We start from the raw sequence: 24,372 nt of genomic DNA, 5'->3' as shown, positions 1-24,372 counted from the left end.
TGGTTATCAATAAAAATCTTTTTATACCTTGAACTCGAGAAATGTTTCCTATGTGACTAAAAAGAAAATCTTATCGACTGAGAGCATAAAGGAGAAACTGACAAAGCCAGTAAACATTATAGTGCGATAAGCCCAGATCATATGGATACTTAATAAAAGCTAGCGTTTGTGACCCGTGGTAGGTACCTATTTAAAATAGGACAGAGCCGTAGGCGCACAGTCAGTTTAAAAGAGTTTAATTTTTAATACAAAATAAAAGAAACAGTGTAACAGCAGCACCTAAAAACAATTAAAACGTTACCTTATTAAAAACGATAAAACTGTACGATTGCCCGTGAGACAGGACAAGCGCTGCGGGGAACAGTTTAAAAACAAATCGACATAGCACACAGGTTAAAAATGGACGGCAACTCACACATGACCCCAAATGGGTAAAACACTATAGAAAAAAAGGCAAATCTTCAGCGCCGTCTTCACTCGGGCCCCCCGCTGTGCATGCAAAAGCGGGGAGGCAAAAAAAGGATTTGTTTTCCCTGCAGCGCCTTCACCGCCTGCGAATCAATATCTGTGGTGCCTACTGATACAGAAAAAAGTAAAACAAAAAAACAAAACCATCGACAGCCGCAGCAGTCAGTCCGTCGACTTACACCAGTTTAAAACAAATTAAAACACACTGATGTGTCGGGTCCTTTGCCCGCAGCCAGAAATCCACCTGGCAAAGCAGCAGCTCGGTACTCTGTGAATAAAAGGCAGGAGATCACTAGCTGGACAATAAAACACAGGAATATTCCTCCACTGAATTGGTTTTGTTACCTGTCCACAAGTTCGTGTCACACCCTAATAAATGTGGGTCAGTGGCGATGAAGTCCACTATACCGTTCTCACGGGAGCAATGTTTCCCACCTACAAGGGTGCAAATAACTGTAAACCTCTGCCAACAGCCAGAGCTCAAGTGGTACATTTTTGTGTAACCTACCGTTCTAAAAGAACTTTAGGGGAGGACGCGTATCAGACTTTCATAGTTAAGAAACACCAACTTGCCCAACTCGGACCAAGCACTCGCAGCTTCAGGTTTGCAAAGGAATACCCAATTGCCCACACCTGCGCTTATGAAAGGAGCGAAGACCAGCTCCGCCCACCAGGGGCGGTCCCAAGTCTCCAGGTCTCACCTGTCACACTTAGAAAAAGAAATTGAATGTTGCCTTACTGTGGTCATTTTAACTCACGCAAAACTGCAAAAGCAGCTTTGCGTGATACCTTCAGTATATCCATTGTGCAGCAGGAGCAACAGTTTTTCCATGCATACACCATATAGATATTTCACTACAAGACAAGAGTGGATCAGAGAAGATTGTAACACACATACATACGTCAAAATTTTAAAATCTAGAGAAATGATGTGGAAGATTTTCGGGAAATAGCAATTTTGTATTATTAATTGGTCGACGTTCAGCAGCTCGCACAATTTGGGGCTTACGTTTAATTAATTGTGACGCAGTACAGAAAAGTTGGCAAAAGATGCAGACTGTGAACACTGGCTGCATACAAAAACAGCCAAGCAAGGACACAAGAAAGAACAGCCAGACTTTGCAGTATTGTCAATGAGAGCACGACTGATATAGAATTTTTACGACCAATACTGGTACCGATATTAGGTGATATTACAAATCTGATACATTGATCGACATTTTTTTTCCATTCAAACACACAAATCATAAACAGATTTGTCTAACATTTCCTATGAGTAATTATTTGAGTAGTTACTAAGATAATATAATAACACTGCTTAAATATCGACTCCCTTACTGTCTGCTCGGATTGGCTGGTTGTTGTTTGAAGCATTTAAAACACGTGTTGCAAACAGGAAAGTTGCAGAATGCTCTATGAACATGTGTTTGAATAAGTAAATAAGTGCTCAAACAGAGTAGAAAAGCACTCCACAAGTAGTGGTCCATTTTCCATAAATGAAGACAATATAATGGCAGGTCGCTAATATCGGCCTCTGTTTCTGTTGTTTGTTATCTTACCTGTTGTCTTCTACAAACAATGTCCAGAAAAGCTTATTCAAGAGTTTCTGAAACAAAAATTGCAAATAAACCTTTATGTCTTTAGCCTATTGCGTTAAGGCTGTTTGGATGATTTCTTATAGTTTTTATTGGAAGTTTAATCATTTACAAATGTGCTAGAAAGGACTGTTTATCAGTTTCCCCCATTAATAAAAGTATCTTTGATACAGAATTTAATACAAAATAAAGAAATACTGATTAACAAAATCAGTTTTTTGCATGTTACTCTGCATGTTTTGAAATTTTAGGAACATAAGAAAGGGGAAAAAAATGAAACTTTTGGACTGTGGTTTTTTTCATGCTGTATTACATTTATTACACCAAAAAACAAGACTTAGAGCACCACAGTTCTTTATCAGACCTTTCTCATATCACAAAAAACTACCAGAAATACATCAGTTGAGGCAACAGCCTACTTTACATTTTCCAGACAGTTACCTGTGTTTTTCTCACACCAGTCAGAGATTACACAGACTTTGAACCTGGGAGCTGGCAGGATGAAGTCTGCTTAACATCTGATCTGACTCAACATACAGCTCTGCTTGGTATTGCTAAGAAAAGGTCAAGACAGCATGTGAAACTGTGTGAAAATGTCTAATGTCTAATGAATAACTGTATCGCTAAATGGAGTATAAGGATGTTGTAAACTCAATTCAATTTTATTTATATAGCGCCAAATCACAACAAATGTCGCCTCAACAACCCAACAATCATATGACCCCTACATATTCACACTTAACTACGACATTAAAATAGAATTTCCTTCATAAATTTTAGTTTCCAAAAACCTTTTGACATAAAAACAGTCAAACAGTCTTTTTCCAAACCTCGCTGTCACTGATGTCCTGCCAAAGCACACTCTATAGCTGAACGCAGCACAGATAGGAAGTGCCGTCTCTCTTCTCCTCTCTGTGTGGCACAGACCCAGGAGTGGCAGGGACCCTCAAGGACAAAGGCATGGCTCACATCTACAGAGAAATACATGAATAAAGTTGTAAGCTTTAGAATTAAAGGTGCTTATTTTACCCACTAGAGGTCAGCAAACACTGAAAAACTCACAGCGTGTGTGCCTGATCTCTCTCACAGACAGGCTGGTGAGAGCCACAGAGGCCAGAAATGTGTGCGTGCTCTGGTGAGCCAGCATGAAAGGTGTGTGCCGCACATTTTGCCGAGTCAACACCAAAGCATTGTTGAGCAGGAAGAGGCCCACATCACAGACGTGCTCATAGGTCCTACGGCAAAGGATTAGTTCAAAAACATTTGGTAGCACTTTATAATACGGCCTGCGACTAAGGGTGTAATTCCCCTGTAATAAAATGGAATTTCAAAGTATTTTATCTCAAATTAAAATGTAATTATACTGTGTACTGTAAGTAAATGTAAGTACTGTGCAAGTAATTTCAGGTAGTGTGCAATGTCATGGCAATTTTGCAAAAAAACAAACACTATTTCCCAACTTGCAACTTTCAGTTCAGTGGACGTACTATGGAGTGTATTAAACCTGTCTTTTGTTTTTACATCTTTATTTTTTTCTTTATTTAATAGCAAAGGATTAATAGCAAAGTTATTCTGTTCCCATTCAAACCGTGCAATATAACCCAACAGTATTTCATCGAATGTTTGTTTCATCTCCCCATAATATCCTGCTACTCTCTTTTCAATTGCACAATACTATGTCACTTTTAGAATCACCTGCACTGATAGCTAAGATATTTATTTTTCAGGATATAGTTATATTGTTACTTCGTTAGAGTTAATTGATATTATATTTTGCACTATCCTACTGTATACTACTATTCTTATTGTATATGTTATTCCTCTGTTCTCTGTCTCTCTTGCTGCATTGAGCATGTGTATGACAAAAGAATTTCCCTCTTATCTTATCTTATCTTATCTTATCTTATCTTATCTTATCTTATCTTATCTTATCTTATCTTATAATGGAGCCAAGTATAACCTTTTTTTTCTCTTTCACAATCACTGTTCAAACACAACTTTTAAAGGAAGTGTCTTGTTTCATGTAAAATACCAGGAAGTTAGGCAAGATTAAGCTACCACATAATATAGTCCGCACCCAGAAAAGTGCAGCGTAGTTAGCTTGAAAGACAGGGAGATGTTGGGTTTTTTCACAAAATTAACAAAACATTAAACAGTACTTAAAATTACTTACAATGCAATTCTTCTTTCTTTCCCGTAAATACATGAAGTTATGTAATATTTAAAATACTTAATTAAAATTACTTACAGTCTGCTTAAATTTGAAATTCCATTTAATTACAAAAGAATTACACCCTCAGTTGTGGGCCGTATTAAAAAGTGTTACTAAGCATTTGAATGAAACAGACAAAGTACATACGCATGCAAAGTTACATAAAGAAGAACATTATTATACTGCAAATATACACATGGTTACAAAATAGTCTGAATCTGAGCACGTAGCATCGTGAACATTGAAGAATGTAAAAATAAAAGAAAATTGGTGTTTTTACTTGAGAGAATCTGGTATCTGCTCATCAGGGCTCCTGTGCAGAGCAGCATCCTGAGTCATTATTAGTTGCCTGTTTTCTTCACTGAGGTTCTACACGCACACACACACACACACAAATATATGGTTTTGAGCATATATGATAAATTATTAAAGAGTTAGAGGCATGAAGAGAGAGGAAGAGCTATATGTGTTTTTTGTATTTTTTACCGGACAGCCTTGAATCTGTCGCTGCGTTTCCTCTATCAGTCTGTCTGCCTCTGAGGTGCGCTTTAACTGAACACAACAAAGTACATATGCATAAGAGGAGAGCCAGCACAGCCACAACAGAGGCATTTACATGGCTTATAGCTCTCAGTTCATGCGTCACCTTGTGTATGAACTCTCTGAACTGGAGCAGCGTGTTGAGGGCAGAGCGGAGATGTGCGTGGTCAGGATGACCGGGGTGTGTGTGCAAGGACAGAGCTTGAAGCAGAGTCACATACTCCTGCATCCTCCACACTGGGCACAGCAGCAGCTCTTGTAGGCTTCATAAACACAAACGTACTTTGAAACACTGTGGTTTGATACATGCAGGCAGGTATGCATAATAGCAAATAAAAGCGTTGTGTCTGCTCTTACCTCAGCATGTGAGTTGCAAGTGTTCTGTCTGATCTCTTCAAGAAAGCTCGAAATGATGGTTTGCTCTCCCTGCACTGACGCAAATACATGTACAGATACACCACAATTAAATTCAGATATATTTTTGTGTTTAACTATTAGAGCCGAACAATAGTGTGTACTGCATCTTCCGTAAACCAGAACAAACTCGTTTTAATCGTATACTTTATTCGTACCTGCATGAGCCACTTTGCATGGCTTTCGTAAAGGGAAGATTACTCAATAAAAAAAAATTCAACCTCAATCAAAATAAATAGAGAAAATCAATTTTCTTTTAGAGTAAAAACTACAATGTCACACACTCTCAACGCTCAGCTAGCCAAATCTGAAACCCAAAGAACACATTATGTACCATTAAAATTATTATAAACTGCAGTAATGTTTGACCTGTTTGTGCTGCTGGCCATGAAATGAAAACGCTTATATAATGCTTTTATAAGAGGTTAAAGGTGCTAGAAATACTAGAAATTGGTTATTTTAGCCCTTTGGTAGGTGGTTGCTATGCAACATGATGATGGCATTGATTGTTAATTGTCAATTGTCATGTAAACCATTTCTGCTAAATTTCAAGTTATGTACGATTAAACAAATGTTCTTTGTTTAAAAAGACACTGGCTTTACCTTATCAATGGTGTGGATGGCAGTGGTGTAGTTGTTGAGGTAGTTTGTGTAGACTTTAAGTTTTGAGCAGAACTTCACGAAAACATCTCCAATACACTTCTCTGCACCCCACTGCTGTAGCCGCACCTGTAAATCAGCCTGAAACACCCTGTGAAGTACACACAAACATGTCTCCCGTGTCATATCCACACAGACAGACAACTTAAAGGGTGGTTTAGTTGACTGTGTTACGCCTGTGTGGCCTGAGAAGGTCATCATTTCCCTCGCTCCCTTCGAGGAATAACACATCCAGGTTGTGTTTTTTTCACACTAGTGCCAATACCAGCACACATACATTTCACTGATTTGAGCATTCATTATCCTAACATCTCCTCATATCACATGTTTATTTATTTATTTGATTTAGTGAATAAAATAATGATTGGCAACACACCCTGCTTGGTCTCACATCCTTGTCATTGGCCGGCAATTAGGGGCTCATCCAGGATCTAACTGATGTTTGGAGACAGTTTGCTTTGTCCTTTGACTCTTGCTCCGGGTCAGGTGGATACCGTTTCCACCTCTGACCTGGAGCAAGTGTTTTGTGGAGATTTGGCTTGTTTTGAAGTCACCTTACATATTCAATTAAATTCTATTTTATTTATATGGCACCAAATCACAACAACAGTCACCTCAAGGCACAATTACATGACCCCCTATGAGCAAGCACTTAGGCAACAGGGGAGTCACCGCACCTAATGCTCCGTTTACCACTGGGACCACTGTTACCTTCACCCTCCACATCTTCTCGAGCTCTTCTCTGAGCCCTTGGTATTTCTCGAGCTTCTCGTGTTCCTTCTTCCTGATGTTCCTCTCATTCGGAACAGCTACATGTATATATATATAAATATATACGTGTGTGTGTGTGTGTGTGTGTGTGTGTGTGTGTGTGTGTGTGTGTGTGTGTGTGTGTGTGTGTGTGTGTGTGTGTGTGTGTATTTGTTTGTACCTGTTGAGCTCCAGTATTTGTGCAACAGGACTGAGGACAACATGGATGTCAGCATAGCTCAGAATGGCTCTGTTGGAGTTCAGAGCTGCTGTGAGAGGCTCCTTGTACACCTTCAGCGCAGACGACACATATCAAATGAATATTTCTAAATACTGAAAGCTTTCTTCTCTCTGATGTCAACATAAACACTGTGAGTGTCAAAAATGGACAAAAATGGACTTGCAGGGTTGTGGTTGCCCTTAAAATTCAACTTGTGTGGTTTGCATATATTAAATAATCGATACCTGTATTCTGGACTTGCTTAGACAGATGTATATATATGTTTTAGTTCTGAAGGAATATTGTTTTACCACTGATTGTTAAGTTCTGGCACTTGCAGATAAAAAACAAACAAAACTAAAGTATACCTTCAGCACAGCGCTCAGCTTTCCCAGATAAAGACACTCGCTGTGGTGCAGCTCTCTCGCAGCTGCACCTCTCCAATCCAGAACCATCTAAAACCAAAAGAAAGAAAAGATGAATTAATTGTTCTCCTTGAGTTTCCACTACAAGGGGCAGTTTAAAGCAGACACACCTGTGGTAGATCAGGTATCACGTTGAAGCATGTCTGTGAACCACCATCAGCTCCACTGCTGTCCTGTCCATTACCCTCTTGTCCCTTCTTCTCTTCATTCCAGTTTTTCAGAAAGATGGAAAGAAACTCCACAGGTCGGGTCTGAAGGTGTAAGAGAAGGTTAAAAAACACACACAAACACTCTTATGTGAGTTATGTCCAATTACTTTTTTCTTTTTCTGTTGAACTGGTGCATTACACAAACTGCTCTACAGTAATTCCCACCTCCTCCTCTCTGGTCAGAGCAGTGAGTCCTTCGATCAGAGCCTCGCTGAGATCTCTGGACACACAAATCTCATCAAGGCGGATTCTCTCCCACAGAAAATAGCCTAGAAAAATAGAATTTAACCAGACTGCTACTTATATAGTACTTTTCTATTTATATTTAGCACTCAAAGACGTTTCTTATTCATACAACACCTTATTCATAAAAATGCTTTTCTCTACAGTTAAATCCTTTTAACCAGGGGTTCAGCATCTTGGCCAAAGATCCACTGCACTTCTAATTAGTAGACGATCTGCTCTACCTCTACACCACGACACAAACCAACACGTACATGAAACTCACCCAGAGCTCGGCCCCTGGCCTGGAGGCTGGTCCACTGTAGCTGTAGCCCTAAGGTGCTCCTCAGCTCTACCAGAGCCTCCTCCATCCAATGAGCCTGTGCACACCAGCCCTGCAGTACAGCCTCACACACATACTGCAGGGCCGGGAGTGCTGGCTGGTTCTCTGAGAGGCCAGTAGGCACATTGCCGTCAGACCACTCGCTGAGGACTGGGAGAAGATGAAGTATGTTTAAAGAAACACACACTGTGAGGGATACTGTAGTCTACGAAACAATGACAGGGGAGGGGAATATTCCTATGCTTAGGGTCAAAGTTTAAGGGGTTACGCACTGTTCTGGAAATTCCCGGTGGCCACACCCACCGGTGCCCGAACCTCCAGACCAGTCAAAGTGGAGAGATTCTGGAGGAGAGTCACTCCTGATGCTGCAGAAGAGAAAACAGGAGGCGAAGCAGGAGGGAGCTGAAGTTAATGAGAAAATGCTGATTAGAGAGAAGAGTATGTGTGTTGTAACATCTGCTACCAGATGCAGCCAGTGGGCAGAATATGTCAATCCCTCCTCCTTCCTCAGTTGGAGCCACCATGCCACACAGTTTTTCCCAGAATTCCCTATGATCAGGAGTCAGTAGAGTCTTCTCTGATAGGCTAGAGTCTGAAAAGTCAGGGCAGAATTACATAGTAGGTCAGCAAAATAGTGTAATAGAGAAGTAATATCTCTTGGGCTAAGTTTTGGTCAATGGATTAAAATGGCAGGTACCACTTTGTTAAAATGTTTTCAAAATGTCAGCACAGGACTTTAGTCCAGTTAGTCCAGAACAAACTCCTGCAGTGTGTGCACATGAATTTACTCATTGTGATTGAGTCTCACTGTGAAGCAGGTGAATGTCCTGTGTTCCTCCGCAAGCTAGCAGGCCAATCCTCTGAGCTGGTTTCCCAGAAATAGCCCTCTCCACCTGGGTTAGCAGAGATGAGAGAGTCCCTCTATGGTCATAGAGAACCGCAGTCACACTGGGCTTCACTCCGCTCAACACCAGCTAGATTAAAAAGAGCGGACGGGGAGGAATGTTATTTATTCATCTTCCCAGTATGCATTTTATTTCTGTACTCGCGGGAGTGTTTTATGTGTGCTGTTTCAGGAAAATAAATAAATAAATAGATGATGATGTGGATTCACCTCATATGCAGGAATTCTGTTGGAGATGAGCAATAGCAGGGCAGGAGCGGATAGGTGAAGGGGAGAGACTGTGTGAGGCTGTGCAGGTCTGTAGATAAAAGACGACAGCGCTCCTCGGATCTTTCGTGTTTCGCTGAAAGATGAAAATGCATGTTGCTTTCAGCATACTGTGACATTATATTATACAGATGTCTTCACATGTGCTCACAGATAAGTTATTCAGTGTATATAAAGTATTTTGTACACTTCAATCGATTCAAAATAGACTTTGAAACCTCCAGAGCCGAAACAAAGCGGGCTACAAAAATGAGTCACTCCCAGTAGACGCCATTGTAAAATGTCACACTAAACAACAGAAATAAACATGTATACAGGATGCTACAAATATGGCTTTGGTCTCCAGGGATAAATTTCCCCTTGATAACAATGGTACAGTTGTTGAAGATTCAAAATGCAGAGTCCACTGACTGTGGTTGAAGCTAAGTGAGGTTCATCTAATATGTGGTTAGACAATCACCTGCTAATGCTGCAAGCCTGGACTCTCTCCCAGGTCTGAGGTGCAGTTGTGGGCTGTCCTCTTTCCAGGCTGAGAGAGTGGCTGGAAGAGCCAACGCTCCTCAGAGGCCAGGAGAGGGAGGGCTGAGAGACGAATGTTAGGCCAGACTTGGGTCTCCCTTTCTGGGTACCTCCACCGCTGGCTATTTCTGGCTTTGTGTAGCTGCCCCAGGGTTTCCTGGCACTCACAGATAGTCCTACAGATATCACAGATACAGTACATGCATCTGCCAGTAAGGGCGAGTTTTTACTAATCAGGAGCGTTTTGTGCTTAGCAATGAGTTGGAAAGGCAAAGATTAACTGTTTGAGAATCAATAAAATATATTAATCACATTCATTAAACACATTCAATAACATTCCTTCAGTTCAGGTTTCTGTATTTAACACTAAATCATAAGATAAGTCGCTTTAACGTACAGTAAAACCAAAATGACCCCCTTTTAGATGGTGGGAATGAAGAACTCCCTCCTTCCAACAGACCCAGGGAGGGGCAGTCATCTACCATTACGCATTAGAGGTTGAAGGGGAAAGAGAAACGTAACAGAGATCATAGACAGGACAAAACACAGAATAAAAGATTGAGTAAACACTACGATTCGCTTACTAGTAACAAACCAACTGTATTCGAATTAACCAAAAAAACTATTAACTCATTCACTGCCAGCCATTGGCAGTGAATGAGTTAAACCCATTGACTCATTCACTGCAATTGACGGCTATAGACGTCAATGGCAGTGAATGAGTTAATGGATGATAACCATTCAGGCACATCTCACTGAATTATGAGACGCATGAAGGGAGTTAGAAATAGTCCAGTCTTAGTTCAGAACATCCACAATTCTGATTTGAACTTTGAACTGATATAAAAAATACAACACGTTTGACACAGGAAACCTTTGGATTTGTCTCTATATTTGTTTTCAGTCCCACAAAGCTTGTAATGACATTTATAAAAAGTTATAAAGGAAATGTCCCAGGAGCTGTTTTCACTAGTCAGGAATCAGACCATCAGGATCTCTGCCCACAACTGCTGCCCAACTCACATCTCACCAGAACCCTACAGTGCCTAGCGCAGGTGGTGGGCCCACAGAAGGCCAGGCCCCATGGGCTAACGCCCAACCACCACCAAAGTTGGTAGGCAGGTGCGTCGTGATACAATGATCACCCGCCAGGTAAGCGGACACACTGAAGAGAATATATCAGCTGACTTGCCTTGGTATCCTCCATGAACAACTTGAGGAGGTAGCCGGGGAGAGGGAGGTCTGGCTTTTTCTACTTAGAATACTGCCCCCACGACACAGACCCAGATTTTACCACCTCAAAAATGTGTTGCTATAGTTTCTACACCCTGTCATTTTTCTGTTTTTTCTTTTCCACTCACTCTTCTCCTCTCGAAGCTTTTCTCTGATTTGCTGCCTGATCCTCTTCTCCCTCCTCCTCTCTTCCTCCTCCTCTGTCATTCCTGTGCTTTGCTGGTTGAGGGTCCCATACATCTCTGCTGCCTCCCGTGGAGTGAGCCAGTCAAGTGTGGAGAGGCAAGAGACATAGTGACTTTTCCATGCACCAAACTCTTTTTCTCCAGGAGTGTAAGGAAGGAACCAGCCTCGTCTGATGCACCGGCCCGCCCACAGACAGTCCTAGAAAGAAGAAGAGGATTTAACTTGTTTCATAAAACCCCAATTAAGATGTATGAATACATTTCAGATCTCTTCAGGGCTTCTCACCTGCTCAGCTAGAACCCTCCAGTGCCAGCTGACTTGGGCAGCTTTGCAAAGGTCACGTGGGGACAGAAATGACATCACATACAGGGAGAGAAACCGAGGCAGCACCGACGTAAGGTCCACTTTAGTGACCGGAACCGTCTCAATCAGCAAATCCCGGCAGTACCTGTTCAGGTTACAGAGGTTACCAGTTTGAACTGTGCACCTGTGTACACTTTACTATTACAGTTTCAGGCTGAGATTAATGGTTAGGACACAAACGTGTACAATCCACTTTACCTGAGCTGTGACTTGGTGCAACGAGTGAGCAGAGAGTGCAGCAGGTGTTTCCTCTGTCTGTCCGTCCACAGATCAAACCAGTGCAGCACAAGATTCACTCTCTCCTCAAATAACTGGTATGGAAAATGGAAAAAGGATACCAACATAGACACATTCAGCGCGTGCAAAAGTCTCAAGCTACCTCTCATTTCTTAATATTTTGCTTCCAATTAGCCAGAATTTCTTGTAACTTTTTAAAGTGCTCTTGAGCAATAGTTCTCCAGGCTTTCTGCATGTCTTTCAAAGTTTTATTGGACATTGGCTACTTTTTCACTCATTTTCAGTCCAGTCCTTGTACCTGACCATTTTCAGAGGAATGCTTTTTGCTTGTTAAACCACTTAATACTGACCTAAATTCAAGTGTATAAAAGGCACCTAACTTAAGGGAAGAACAACTGTTGTGTCTACACAGAACCAACTTAGCAAAAAACACTTTTAAATTGTATCTTTATGCACTTTGATACTTTGTTCTCATAACTTTAATTAAATCTACAAAATATTCCAGAACAAAACAGAACAAAAGGCAGAAGAAGAGAGAAGAAGAGCTTTGAATGTCCTTCAAGAAGCCTGAAGAACTATTCCTGAAGACTACTTAAAGACATGACAAGAAAGCTGCCTAAGAGAGTTCAGACAGTGCTGAAAAATAAATACTGTCACACCAAATATCAAAGTTGTTAGAATTGTAAAAACTTTTTTTGTGTTATATACTGTATTTCCATGTAAGTTTGCACGTTTCAGTAAATCGCTTAAGGAACTGACCTCCCAGCCCATTGTTCCTTCAGTGGGCTGGTTTCAGTCATTATGCAAATGTACTGTTTATAAGATTTGGGGAAACCTGCAGTCAGCTGAGACTGAAGAAGTCACTTGGATGAGTGACGAAACGTTTCTCCCACAAAACGCTACGTCCAGATGAAGACCAATAAAGAGTCTCTTGCTGGACATTGACTTTAGGTATGCTCAGTTCTACATTCTACATGTAGAAAATGAAATGATTGTGACAAAATACACAAGTATTTCAAATAAACTAAACTAAATATTAGGTGCTACTTTTCATTACATTTCTTGCAAACAAACGTAATGAAAGTAGAATTCTCCTGATGGTTTTATATAAGAGGTGTGGGCAGTAAATACAAGGTATGGCCTCGAATTGCATTAGTTTCCTCTGATGGTCAAATACTCAAGCTACCAATGTGCACAGAAATGCTGGCTCCATTGGAAAAACAATCAGTTTACCTTATTTAATAAACATATCTCTAAGAATAAACTTATTTTGCTGTGTTAAAAGAAGTGATTTAACTTCACCCTGTTTTTTTTATGTTTCATGCTTATTTTTTTAAACCTTCAGTTATGTTTGTTTCTCAGATACAGTAATGATGTTCCTGGGCCAATTTGACCTCGTACAGGTTTAGTTATCCAGGGCAATCCAATCCAATCAAGCAATGAATTCCAATAAACATTGTTTATATCTCATTATTAACTCCATTTCAATCAATATTTGGTCCACCTGTGTTCTTTACCCCTCACAGATCATGGTTCAATAAGGACATATTCGCTCGTTTTTCACAAAAAAAATGTACATTAAAACATTTTATTGTACATTGGAAATACCTACACGTAAAATTCACTTTTCATGACTGCTTCTTTTTTTTTTTGTATTACAAACATATATATTGATTGCAACTTATTAAGTCAAGCAGAAGAAGCTTCATATTTAAGAAAAATACTTTTAATTATTTATTTATTTTTGTAGATCATTTTACTTTGAAATGTGTCAATTTGATCCGCAACATAACCGGTTGGAGTGGAGTTTCAAAATTAGGAATTCAGTAGCCTTCATAAAGCCCTGCACTGTCCTGAAATGCATTAACTCTGATTTCAGTGACATGTTGTTGCTAATAGAATATCACAAAGTTTATCTGCAGGGGGTTTACCAAGGCCCACGTAGCATTTCTGACCTGCAGGTTGATCCGCTTGTTGTTCAGGGGAGTCCAGCTGCTGAAGCGGGTGTCGGACAGCAGGGCGCCGGCCTGCTGCGGCTCATAGTCCGTCCCGGTTAGCTGCCACCGCTTCACCGAGTGAGGGGCTGATGTCAGGCTCGCCTCCATGTGCACAGGCGGTTTAAACACCTTTGAGGAAGCACCTTGAGTTCCGCTTCACTTAAAGTCCGATCAATTTATTTCCAGATTGATGTCTTTAAGCCAAGTGTCCACTTGCCAGGCTGCCCCTTGTGCTTTTCTGTGCAGTCAGTCACCTTAGAGACGCATCAACAAAAGGATTCCTGCATTCCTGCACGCAGCACGTTCCCCTGCCTCCTGCACATTAATAATTCAACACGCAGGGTTCACATATAAGCAATCACAAATGAAAGCATCAAATGCTACACAAACTTTATACTTAACCACTAAAGGCTTAGTGTGCCATATTTGATACATGTTTTTTAAGAGCTGTACATCATAAATGTGACCCCCTAAATCCCCCTGAAAAACCTATTGCACAATACATTTTTAAGGAACAAAAAAATGTCTGGAAAAAATATTATACAAATTTTACATATACGGAAATGTAATTATCATTATTTCGTGATTTTTTTTAATTGTCAGATGCTTCAATAAACACTCCATTTTCTGGCAATTAATTCATGGTTCAGACTTTAATGCTTGGAGGATCAAAGAGTATTCCCTTAGAAACCTGTACAAGTGGCACATCACCTAACAATGATGATCCCAATGATCCCAAACATACTTCCAATACAGTAAAAGTAGACCCGGATAGAAAAAGAACGCAATGGAAAACTATCAATTCCGCCTCCCCCAATCCAGGTACTGTTATGACCCTATTTACTCACTTCTCTATTATCTTAGTTTACAGCTGCAACCAAGAAATTCAGACAGAGAACTTTATTGAGAAAAAAAACAAACAGGTTAAACACCCCAAAAACATGGGTTAAAATACAGTGTCCAAGAAAAAAGAAAAAGAATTTACAATCAAAGCAGCATCAAATTATCTTATCAAAACTCTGAATCCAAACCTAAACTCACCTAAAATCACTTAAAGTTTAGAACCAATAAGGCAAAAAATGATTAAATTAAGGCTTGTTTGTGATGACAACATTTGGACTGTTTAGTCTTCTCCAGCGTCAAAACAACACACCAGTGATAACGTGTGCAGTGCATGCTGTGTGTCGCATGGGTATGTGCAAATATACTGAAATGGACCAAGTCCACTCTGCAAAAATCATATGCAAAAATCGCAAACTGGAATTAACTACTCTCAGTACTCACCGGGTCCTTGTGTTATTTTTGGCTGGTTTAAGAATTTTTAAATCTATGCTGCTGTTTAAAGCTCTAATACTGAGAAACAATTAGAAACTAATGCCTAGACTTTGAAAAGTCCAGCTCTGTTTCTTACTGTGAGGAGATCAGTGCAACACAAGTGATCTACATACGTCTGATTAATGTCAAAGGAGCACGTTTACAATCACTTTCAGGTGAATGGCATCACTTTGGTTAGCAATGTATTGCAAATCTAAACTGCTTGGAAATGAGTGAACGCACTACGGCTTGGCTTTAAACAATACAGGGATCCACCAAAGCCAATATAGAAAATACAGAATACAGCACATTAGCTAAAGATCTCAGAGAACACAAACCTCCCTTGGATGCAGCCACGGCTCAGGTAAGTTAACATCCTGCTGTCTTAGTAAGATCAGACCAGAGAGATTTCCATTCAATATTAGCTATTGTTTAAAAAAAAAAAAGAAGGGGAGGAGGAGGGGGGGGGGGGGGGTGTAATGTGGTGCATCCCTATTAGATTACTTTACAATACATCCCTCCCCCTGTACAAACAGGGAACGCTTTGTTGCCATTTCCATTGCAATACATACAATCAACACTGCTGACACCTTATATATGAAGGATAGAAACTACCTAAATCAAAAATAAATTAATGATTTGTTTAAAAAAGAATTATATGCCATTAAATGTACAAAAAAGATTGAAAAAATATAGAAACTACTTTCATTGCTGAAATTTTATTTATTTATTAAATGTTAAATTAGATATTTGTTTTAAATTGCTTCTGCATTTACTTAGTAAAGAAGTCTGGATGCTTAATAATTTATGTGTATATATATGCATATTCAATTTTTTTAGCCCCAGACTTACTTTTTTTTGTTTTTTCCCCATTTGTTTATGCATTTCTGCTTAATTGTGCAGACTTTTAGCTAAAGGCAGCCACAATATGTGACAGAAAAATGCATAAAGAAATGTTTGAGGAAATGAGTAAGTAAAAACTTTCAAATGTGTAAGTCAGCAAGTTAAAATTAATATAAAGGTAAATAAGTACAAAAGCAACTTAAAGCAAATGTGCCATATATGGTCAATTTATTATTATTGTCATTTTTTTTTTTACTATATTTTGGTTCATTTAATTGCATACATATATATATACACATATATATATACATACACATATATATATACACATATATATATATACACATATATATATATACACATATATATATATACACATATATACACACATATATATATATATATATATATATATAGAGAGAGAGAGATAGATAGATAGATAGATAGATAGATAGATAGATAGATAGATAGATAGATAGATAGATATTTTGCATTTATTTATTATGGCAGTTTCAACCCCCCATACTTATAGACCCCCATAGGTACTATAAATGAAATAGTCGGCTCAAATTTGATTGAGAAATGTTGGGACGACGGAAGTCACACGCTCGCAGTCCTCGGGATCTCTTGTGTGTCGGCTAGATTCAGTTTCTGACTGGAGAAACGATGTCAAGAAATACAAAAGTTACAGGAGCTGTTAAACGTGAGCTTATTTCAAACGTATTAAGGGCAAAGACAAAAGGATACATGGAAGAACTCAGCTCCTCCAGCTGTGGAAAAAAAAATAACATGTTTTACTTCACTACAAATGCAAAAAAAATGATTGCAGAATGACATTCCAGACTTTATCCTGTTCAGCATGAAGCCAGCTGACTAAACTCTTTAAGAGTTTAACACTTGCCGGAGGATAAGCAGCTAAATCCTCACAGGGATACTGAGTAGTTACATGACATCAGTGAACGGATTATTTGGCAACACTGTTAAACTGTCAGGCAGCATGCCACGGGCTATGAAAATAATATTTTATGAGTTATGTCACAGTGGCCTTACATTAAGGAGCAACTTGTCCATGTTGGTGTCGCAGGCTGTTTTCCTCTGATCCTCGGGCATTTCATCCACCTCACCGTAGAGGTCAAAGTGCAAGCGTGCCAGCTTCTCCTGCATCTCTCTCACATGTTCCATTTGGTCAATAGAGCACTCATTGCCTAAGACAAAAACAGTCCTCAGTTATCCGTATCTATCATATCTCTCTCTAAGTGTATAGGATAATTTCTATTACTGGATATATGAAAGTCAGTGTGTGCTCTGGTAAAACGTTCCTGTTTTTAGTGAGAATTACCAAATGCCTGTAGTTTCCCTGAGTGGAAGTCGTTGAGGAGACTGAGCAGGCCATTCTCCATCTCCTGTACATCTGAAACATCTGTGAGAAAAGAGTGCTGGACGATCGGTGTTGCCTGGCCCTGGTTCTGACTAGCTTTACCACCCAAACCCTGCTGATACCTGGGTTTATCCTTCACTCCCCTAAAACAGGCGGAAGCAAATACAGGCAGAGTGAATACAAGTCAACAACCCCAGTTCGGTTAAGGCTGGGTAAAACTGAAAAATATTGAGAGGTTAAATCATTGTAACTACACTGTTACTACCTCCTGCTCTTGTTCTTTTGGCTGGAGTGAGTCCCCGTGTAGCCAAGGTGCCGTCCTCCAGTGGAAGCGCTATTCTTCCGGCCAGAGCCACCGGACGGAGGCGCCGCGCTGGTGGAAGTCCTGGGACTCTTTCTTTTTAGCTTCCGCTCCTCCATAACTTCATGTTACGGTGCCACTTGGTGAGCTGACCGGACTGGATAGGTAAAAGACGAAAAGCTGACAGGTTGGACTGTAAATCAAAGCCCAGCCCTGTGGCTAACCGTACAGAATCAGCCTGGCAGGGCAGGCAGGCTCCGTACAAACCGATGGCTTTCGTGACTAAGCTAACGCTAGCTCAGGAGCTAGCTACTCGGCTAACCTTCAAACTTCTGACACGGCGTTTAAGCCACACAGCACAAACATAAGCCGATAGATATATTTACTCCCAGTAGCAGCTGAGAAGGGTATACGTTACTTCTGTTCGTGACAGGTTGTCCACTAGATTAAAACATTTGAAAATTCATAGTAATTTCCGAATGTACCCCGCAGGTTAGGTGGCTAGCTTGCAGGTCCAAACTCTTGAAAACTTCCTGTTTTGGTAGGACGCAACGGAGCAGATTGGGGCCGAATTCCAAACCATAACGCTTCACGGCCACTATCCATAGTCAAATTACTAAGTAAAACATGCTTAATCGTGTTACACAACAACGTGGTGCCAATCAAATACAAGCAAAGCTTTATAAAAGCACAAATATACTTACTTTTGAATAAAATAATTTTTTTGACCTTCTCTGTAGAGTCCTCCTGAGGCCACCAGGGCTGCATTCCATTATAGTTTGATATGCTCTCACCGATTTTAGTACTATTTGTTCCTTGAATATTTACAAGACATTTAATATCATTCTTAAAATTAATTTCATTTTAAATGTACTTTATTAATTTCGAACATTTATTTTAGTTGTTATTTGTGAAGTTTTATATGTGAATGCTTGTTTTTATGCATTCAGAAAGAGGAATTTCTTCTTTCTTTCATGTTATTTTTTATATTAAGCACATTTTATGTAATTATTTTAAGTATAACTCTGCAGACTCGGTTATTAATTTCGTTTGAGTGAGCTAACTATGGGTATTATAGGTAGCTTAAAACTAAACTAGACTACAAAAAAGGAAAAAATAATTGAACTGATGTGGAGAGGTTGGAAAGCTAACTAAAACAAAGTAAAAAATATAGAGGAAATATAGTTCATTTTAGTATCTGTTAGTTTGGTAAAAAAAAATTATTACAGCTTCCTTGATGAGGCATTAATGGACATGATTATCGAGAAGACAAGATGTCTACAAGACTGCGAGTCAACTGCTTTTAAAAAGTTGTCTGTTATTATAGTAACTCTGGAGCTAACAGAGGAACATCACCAAGCAACATCTCCTCTACTTTGACTTCAGTGTAGTTGCGTAAAGCAACCACAAGAGAGCGATAGGTGAACACCTAATAATGATGCCCTGCCTTTCCCCTTTTCTTAATTAGGAATTCTTTGCTGATAAACATAATGAAAAGAGGCTCTTTGTACACTTTAGTTGTGCATATTTTCACAAATATAAACGAAATTAAAAAACCCCGCTTAACTGAATTCCAGACAGACTATTCAACTTTTTATTGGCAACGCCAAATATTTTGCACTCAGTGAGCATCCGAGTGTGTGTGTGTTTAGAGGTGTGTATGCAATGCTATTCCAGTCCTAGTCTTGAATAGCTTCATTAATAGCTGATTTTATTCACTTTTACTGGAACATAATGAAGAAAAAAACCCAACAAATTCTTCTGATTTTCGGCATTTGCGATTGCATTGCTGTCCCTCACTTGTATTGATAAGCTGGCCTTTGTGTTACTCAGTAGAGAGAGAGAGAGGGAGGAAAAAAAGGTAATTCAGGAAGAGGGAAAAAACAACAACAGATAAATGCTTAATGTGAATTACAAAATGAATTTCAGTTTGCATCTAAAAACCCTAACTTCCTGCCAAAGGGGTCAAGTTAAAAGTATGACCCAATGAGGATATTTGAAATATCAGACTGTTATATGCTCTTAAAAGATGTGTTTTTCACCCCCACCCCCTGTTAAATGGCTGGGGCTGAATTCTGTGTGACACATCAGGCAACCCGCAGATGTTTTTCTGATCTTGAGCCTCTTGATTTAAAGCTCAGGAAATGACGCACCGTAGATGCGTTGATGCAAACACAGGCTGTAGATCAACCTCGCTGACGCTAATATTCCATTCACGCACATTAACTAGATTTATTATATTTAAAACTGTAGCTCAATTGCACCATGGAAAGGCCCAGTGCGCTGTTTTAAGTCTGCTCAATCCTTCCAGCTCCTCTCCATTAGTTCCAGTTCCAACATCAGCTTTCCTCATAACTGTTTTTTCACAGCGATCGATAATCAAAAAAAGTGAAACAAAATTCTCAGAATTCTGGAAAACTACCTGGCGTGGAAAATGAACTTGAGCTGGTGGGTAATTTTCTCTCTCTCCCTCTTCCCATTCCCTCCATCCTCGCTGCTCGAGTGTGTGTTTACTGCGTGACAGTGGCAGAGTGAGTTGAACCAGGATAAAACGTTACAGATGAAAACATTTAGACTGTCGCGTCCACGCAGCCATTAAGTTAGCAGATCCACACACACACACATATATGCACACACGCATGCACCTATCTCTCATCAGTAATTGCAGTGTAGGTGCTGTTTGGAGTCTCTCTCTTTTTTTCCTCCGAGGACCTGACCCATAATCAATGCAGAATATACACTGATGTTATATCAATCAGGAATAAAAGCATGAAGGACGTTCTGTTGTTTGTATTCATGCTCCGCGCACATCCGTGTTCGATACTGCATGTCCCCCAATGTGACAGGACACACATGAGACTTGTAGGCAAGACACTTTGTGTGTGTGTTTTCATTCCTGCAGCTGTAACCCAAAATAAGGCGTTTAAAAACAAACAAATGTCTTCATTAATACAGACACACTTGACCCAAGTGTTTTCTATTAAAAAAAGATGAAATTTATATCGTTCTTGGTCTAGTGTATGAATAAATGTTCTGTGTGTGAGGGAGCTGGACATCTCGTCCTTGTCTTCTATTTGTCTTCCATACAAGGACAGGGATCAACGTGCACACAGTCACATAAACAACACGTGCAGTCTGGGATTGGCTGAGAGGAACGAGGAAGAGATAAGAAATGAGAATTTCTTAAAAAGTAATTTTTTTTCAGTTTTCTTCAGTAGAAATATTAAAGCACTGTGGATGTGATGCTGAGTATCCGATCACTTGGAATCACTTACACACTAAAAAGGATCAAAACAGGGACTAATCGGGCAAAAAAAATGGCTTTAAACTGTTCTCAACATGTCTGCGATGTATGTATGGAAGACGATTAGAGCCGCTGAAAATAATATGGCTCATGATTCTGGCTTTTCTTTCTTTTTCTTTTTTTTTTTACATAGTTCTGATTTTTTTAAAAGTCAGAATTCTGACTTCAGTCTCTGGATTCTGAATTTCTTTAATAGTTCTGAGAAAAAACAATTGTAATTAAAGATTAAAGAAACATTTCAGGGAAGAAATGACTAATCTCAGAATTTAGCCTTTTTTTCTAGTTTGGAGAAAATATATTATTAAAGTGGAATCTGGGGGGGGGGGGTTCAGAATTAATTTTTCCACTCAGAATTCTCAATCAAGGGATGACCTAAATATTATATATGTATTTTTTGTTTGTATTTCAGTGGCTGTAATCCTCTTCTGTACGTATGAGGTCAGGCATTAATGCTGGTAGTAACCTCATGCCCTATTTTTTTATTGTACTCTCCTGCTACATCGAATAATACAAATAATAATAATAATAATGATAAATAAATTTTTTACTGAGTAAGCGATAATTTCAGAAACATGTTGATTAATCTTGGTCAGTAAGGATGTAAAAGCAAGCTCAAACACCTGACACATGAGTGTTAACTACCAAAATATGAGCTTTAAGAAAAGATTTTGAAACCAAATGTGTTAAAGTTGAGACAGAATCTATTTTATCTGTCGATTTTTCACAAAGATGCACAGGCAGTTTAAACAGTATGTTCGAGTTTGAGAAAATTGTTAATTTTGAGTGATTGTTTATGTGTATTATATTTGTGCATATTGGACAACATACATGGATACGGATGTATGTGTGATAGCAACAGGCCCTTCAGCTGCATTAGCGTGTAACAATTAAAAAACAATCATTGGAAAAAGCTCTAGGTGAGAAATCAGTTCAAGGACTTATTAAAACCGATCAGATAAAAGATAATTGATTTTATTAAGAACTTAACAAAATAAACTCTGAACATCTAAATGGTCTAAAACCAGCTTTGTGATGTATATTAGTAATAAAGAGGTGTTCATTTTTGTTCACATAACTAGAATCCTCATATACTGGACTAAAGATGTAAGAGGAAGGTCCTGGAAAGAGAATTTTGGATCTAAAAGACTGCAGTTAAATGCCTTATGTAGGAGGTGCTGACTGTAAAATGTTGCTCCAAGAGTCTCTAATATTTAATATTTCATTTATTTATTATATAAGTCAATCAGGATCTCACTAATTCCACCCAATTTTCATCTGAGACACTTTGGTCATGCCGCATATCCTGGTATCTCCTCCTAAACTTCCGTCTCCCCCTGATTGAGTTCTTCCCCCTCTCCTCCTTCCTCTTCTTCCCTCCCTCCCCCCTCTACCCACTGGCCTCTTCCTGTCCTCCTCTCACCACTCTGTAGAGGGTCCAAGTGACATTTGGCTGTCCCCTGCCTCGAGGGGGTCCAGGAGATGCAGACGTTTTTGGCAGGCAGGCACAGGGAAGCCTAGGGGTCCTGACGGGGACTCCTGGACTAAGAAGAGAAAAAGAGTACACATCATAAAATGCACCCACAGTCAGGAACACACATACGCACTTGGGGTGCACATGCAAAAGCTAGCTAATGCGCAAACAGGGGAGAGCTGACACGTGTTAATGTGTATGCACACTCGTGCACCCACCCATCAAAAACATGTAATGAAGGCACAGTGGATGGTAAATGTGAGAAGGCGAGGGAAGCTGCCCCCTGGGATTTGAACTGTTAAACTACTGAGTTTTCCCAACTGCTTCCATTCCCTGTCTTAGTTAGGATTAGATCCTTATTTAACAAGGCCTGTATGCTGGTAGTTATATGGGATATGTGATAAAACAAGGACATTTCTGCCTAACTATGTTTTTATCCAAGTGCCAAACATACTTTGATATGAAGATACATTTATTTACGATTTAAAAATGCTTAAAAAGAAGTCTAAAGTTCTGTAACATTGGCTGAGCGAACATTCCGGTTAAGATCGAATCGGTCAGACTGTCCTTGTTTCCAGGTTGTCAAACACGGACAATGACCAGAGATGGGCAGTAACGCGCTACTTGTAACGCGTTACTGTAATCTGATTACTTTTTTCGAGTAACGAGTAAAGTAAGGGATTACTATTGCAAAAACGGTAATTAGATTACCGTTACTTTCTCGTAGGAACGCTGCGTTACTGCGTTACTAAAACCATGATTTTTTGCGAGAATGTCTCATGACAGTGACGTAAGCGAGTGCGACGGCTGTGGTAGCTCGTGTGTCAATAATAGAAAACATGGAGCGAGGGATAGAATACGATCGTGCAGCATTTAATACTTGGAAATACCGACATTACTTTGAATTTGACTCTTTAAAAAGCGACAAAAACATAAGCGTACGTTGTACACTCTGCATCGGAAGAAAACTTATTTCTACGTCGAAAAATTCCACTTCCAACCTGAGCAAGCACCTAGCACACTGCCACAAGAATGTTAAATTGACAGAAAACCCCCAGGATCCCCTCACTGACGTGACCGCTGTGGCTACCACATCTACTTCCACCGGGCAAACCTCAGATGGACCCACTCCTGCTAAACAGGTTAAACTAGACGTAAGAGCGACAGGACTTAGTGCCGCTGAACTGAAGAAGCTCGTCGCTGCCTATATCGTCGAGGACATGTTGCCGATTTCCACTGTTGACTCTGAATCATTCCGACGCATCGTAGAAAAAATACCAACTAAAAGTGGTGTCAAGCTGCCCCAGAGAAAGTCATTTGTAGGATACCTTGAGAGAGAATATGACAAAATGAACTCTAACTTGAAGGCTACACTCGAAGAGGCAGAGTTTGTTTCCACCACTGCTGACATCTGGACGGTAAATAATAAAAGTTTTATGGGTGTAACAGTTCACTGGATTAATTCCACATTACAACGCAACAAGGCCGCTCTAGCATGCAAGAGAATTAGAGGCAGCCATACCTATGATGTAATTGGAGCAGAGATTGAAGAAATCCATTCATCATATGGACTACAAGGCAAAGTTATTGCCACTGTAACGGATAATGCATCCAATTTTGCCAAAGCATTCAGAGTATGTCAGCCCTGTCATTTGGAGTCTGAATCTGAAAATGAAGAAGGTGATGACGAGGAACCGACCTTTACTGATGTCATAGAAGCTCTTTCAGCTGCTTCTGGTGATGCACAGTTTAGCCTCCCTCCACACTACAGATGTGCATCGCACACAATTAACTTGATTTCAACAAGCAATGTTGACAAACATCTAAATTCCTGTGCAGACACCAAGGCTGTATATAGGAGTAGCATTGCAAAATGTTCTGCTCTTTGGACTAAAGCAAGTCGATCAACATTAGCCTCTGAACAGGTGGAGGAAGTCAGTCGGAGGAAACTAATGGTACCGACATCCACAAGGTGGAATTCCCTGTATGAGGCCATT

At 39.8% G+C, this 24,372-nt stretch overlaps 2 protein-coding genes across 2 annotated transcripts; both read right to left on the bottom strand.

Moving 5' to 3' along the window:
- Window positions 1-219: 219 nt before the first annotated feature.
- Window positions 220-14,245, bottom strand: ect2l (epithelial cell transforming 2 like). Its single transcript, XM_080297983.1, has 21 exons — window positions 13,723-14,245; window positions 11,729-11,841; window positions 11,453-11,615; window positions 11,110-11,365; window positions 9,690-9,924; window positions 9,173-9,305; window positions 8,867-9,032; window positions 8,522-8,650; window positions 8,331-8,423; window positions 8,002-8,208; window positions 7,659-7,762; window positions 7,395-7,535; window positions 7,228-7,314; window positions 6,821-6,930; window positions 5,833-5,980; window positions 5,173-5,246; window positions 4,922-5,078; window positions 4,762-4,827; window positions 4,556-4,644; window positions 3,126-3,298; window positions 220-3,034 (listed from the first exon to the last, which is right to left on the bottom strand). The coding sequence occupies exons 1-21, from the start codon at window positions 13,870-13,872 to the stop codon at window positions 2,901-2,903; spliced, it is 2,928 nt and encodes a 975-aa protein (XP_080154109.1). The 5' UTR covers window positions 13,873-14,245; the 3' UTR covers window positions 220-2,900.
- Window positions 14,246-14,649: 404 nt separating this feature from the next.
- ccdc28a (coiled-coil domain containing 28A) lies at window positions 14,650-18,148 on the bottom strand. The gene is made up of 5 exons (XM_026158918.2): window positions 17,565-18,148; window positions 17,261-17,442; window positions 16,972-17,126; window positions 16,669-16,691; window positions 14,650-16,576 (listed from the first exon to the last, which is right to left on the bottom strand). Exons 1-5 carry the CDS (start codon window positions 17,717-17,719, stop codon window positions 16,522-16,524), a joined length of 570 nt encoding a protein of 189 aa, XP_026014703.1. The 5' UTR covers window positions 17,720-18,148; the 3' UTR covers window positions 14,650-16,521.
- Between the last annotated feature and the right edge of the window lie 6,224 nt (window positions 18,149-24,372).

Source organism: Astatotilapia calliptera, chromosome 23 (assembly GCF_964374335.1).
Source record: "Astatotilapia calliptera chromosome 23, fAstCal68.1, whole genome shotgun sequence".
Lineage (NCBI taxonomy): Eukaryota > Metazoa > Chordata > Actinopteri > Cichliformes > Cichlidae > Astatotilapia > Astatotilapia calliptera.
The sequence above is the reverse complement of the archived record's forward strand: the minus strand, read 5'-3'. Positions and strand labels throughout refer to the sequence as shown.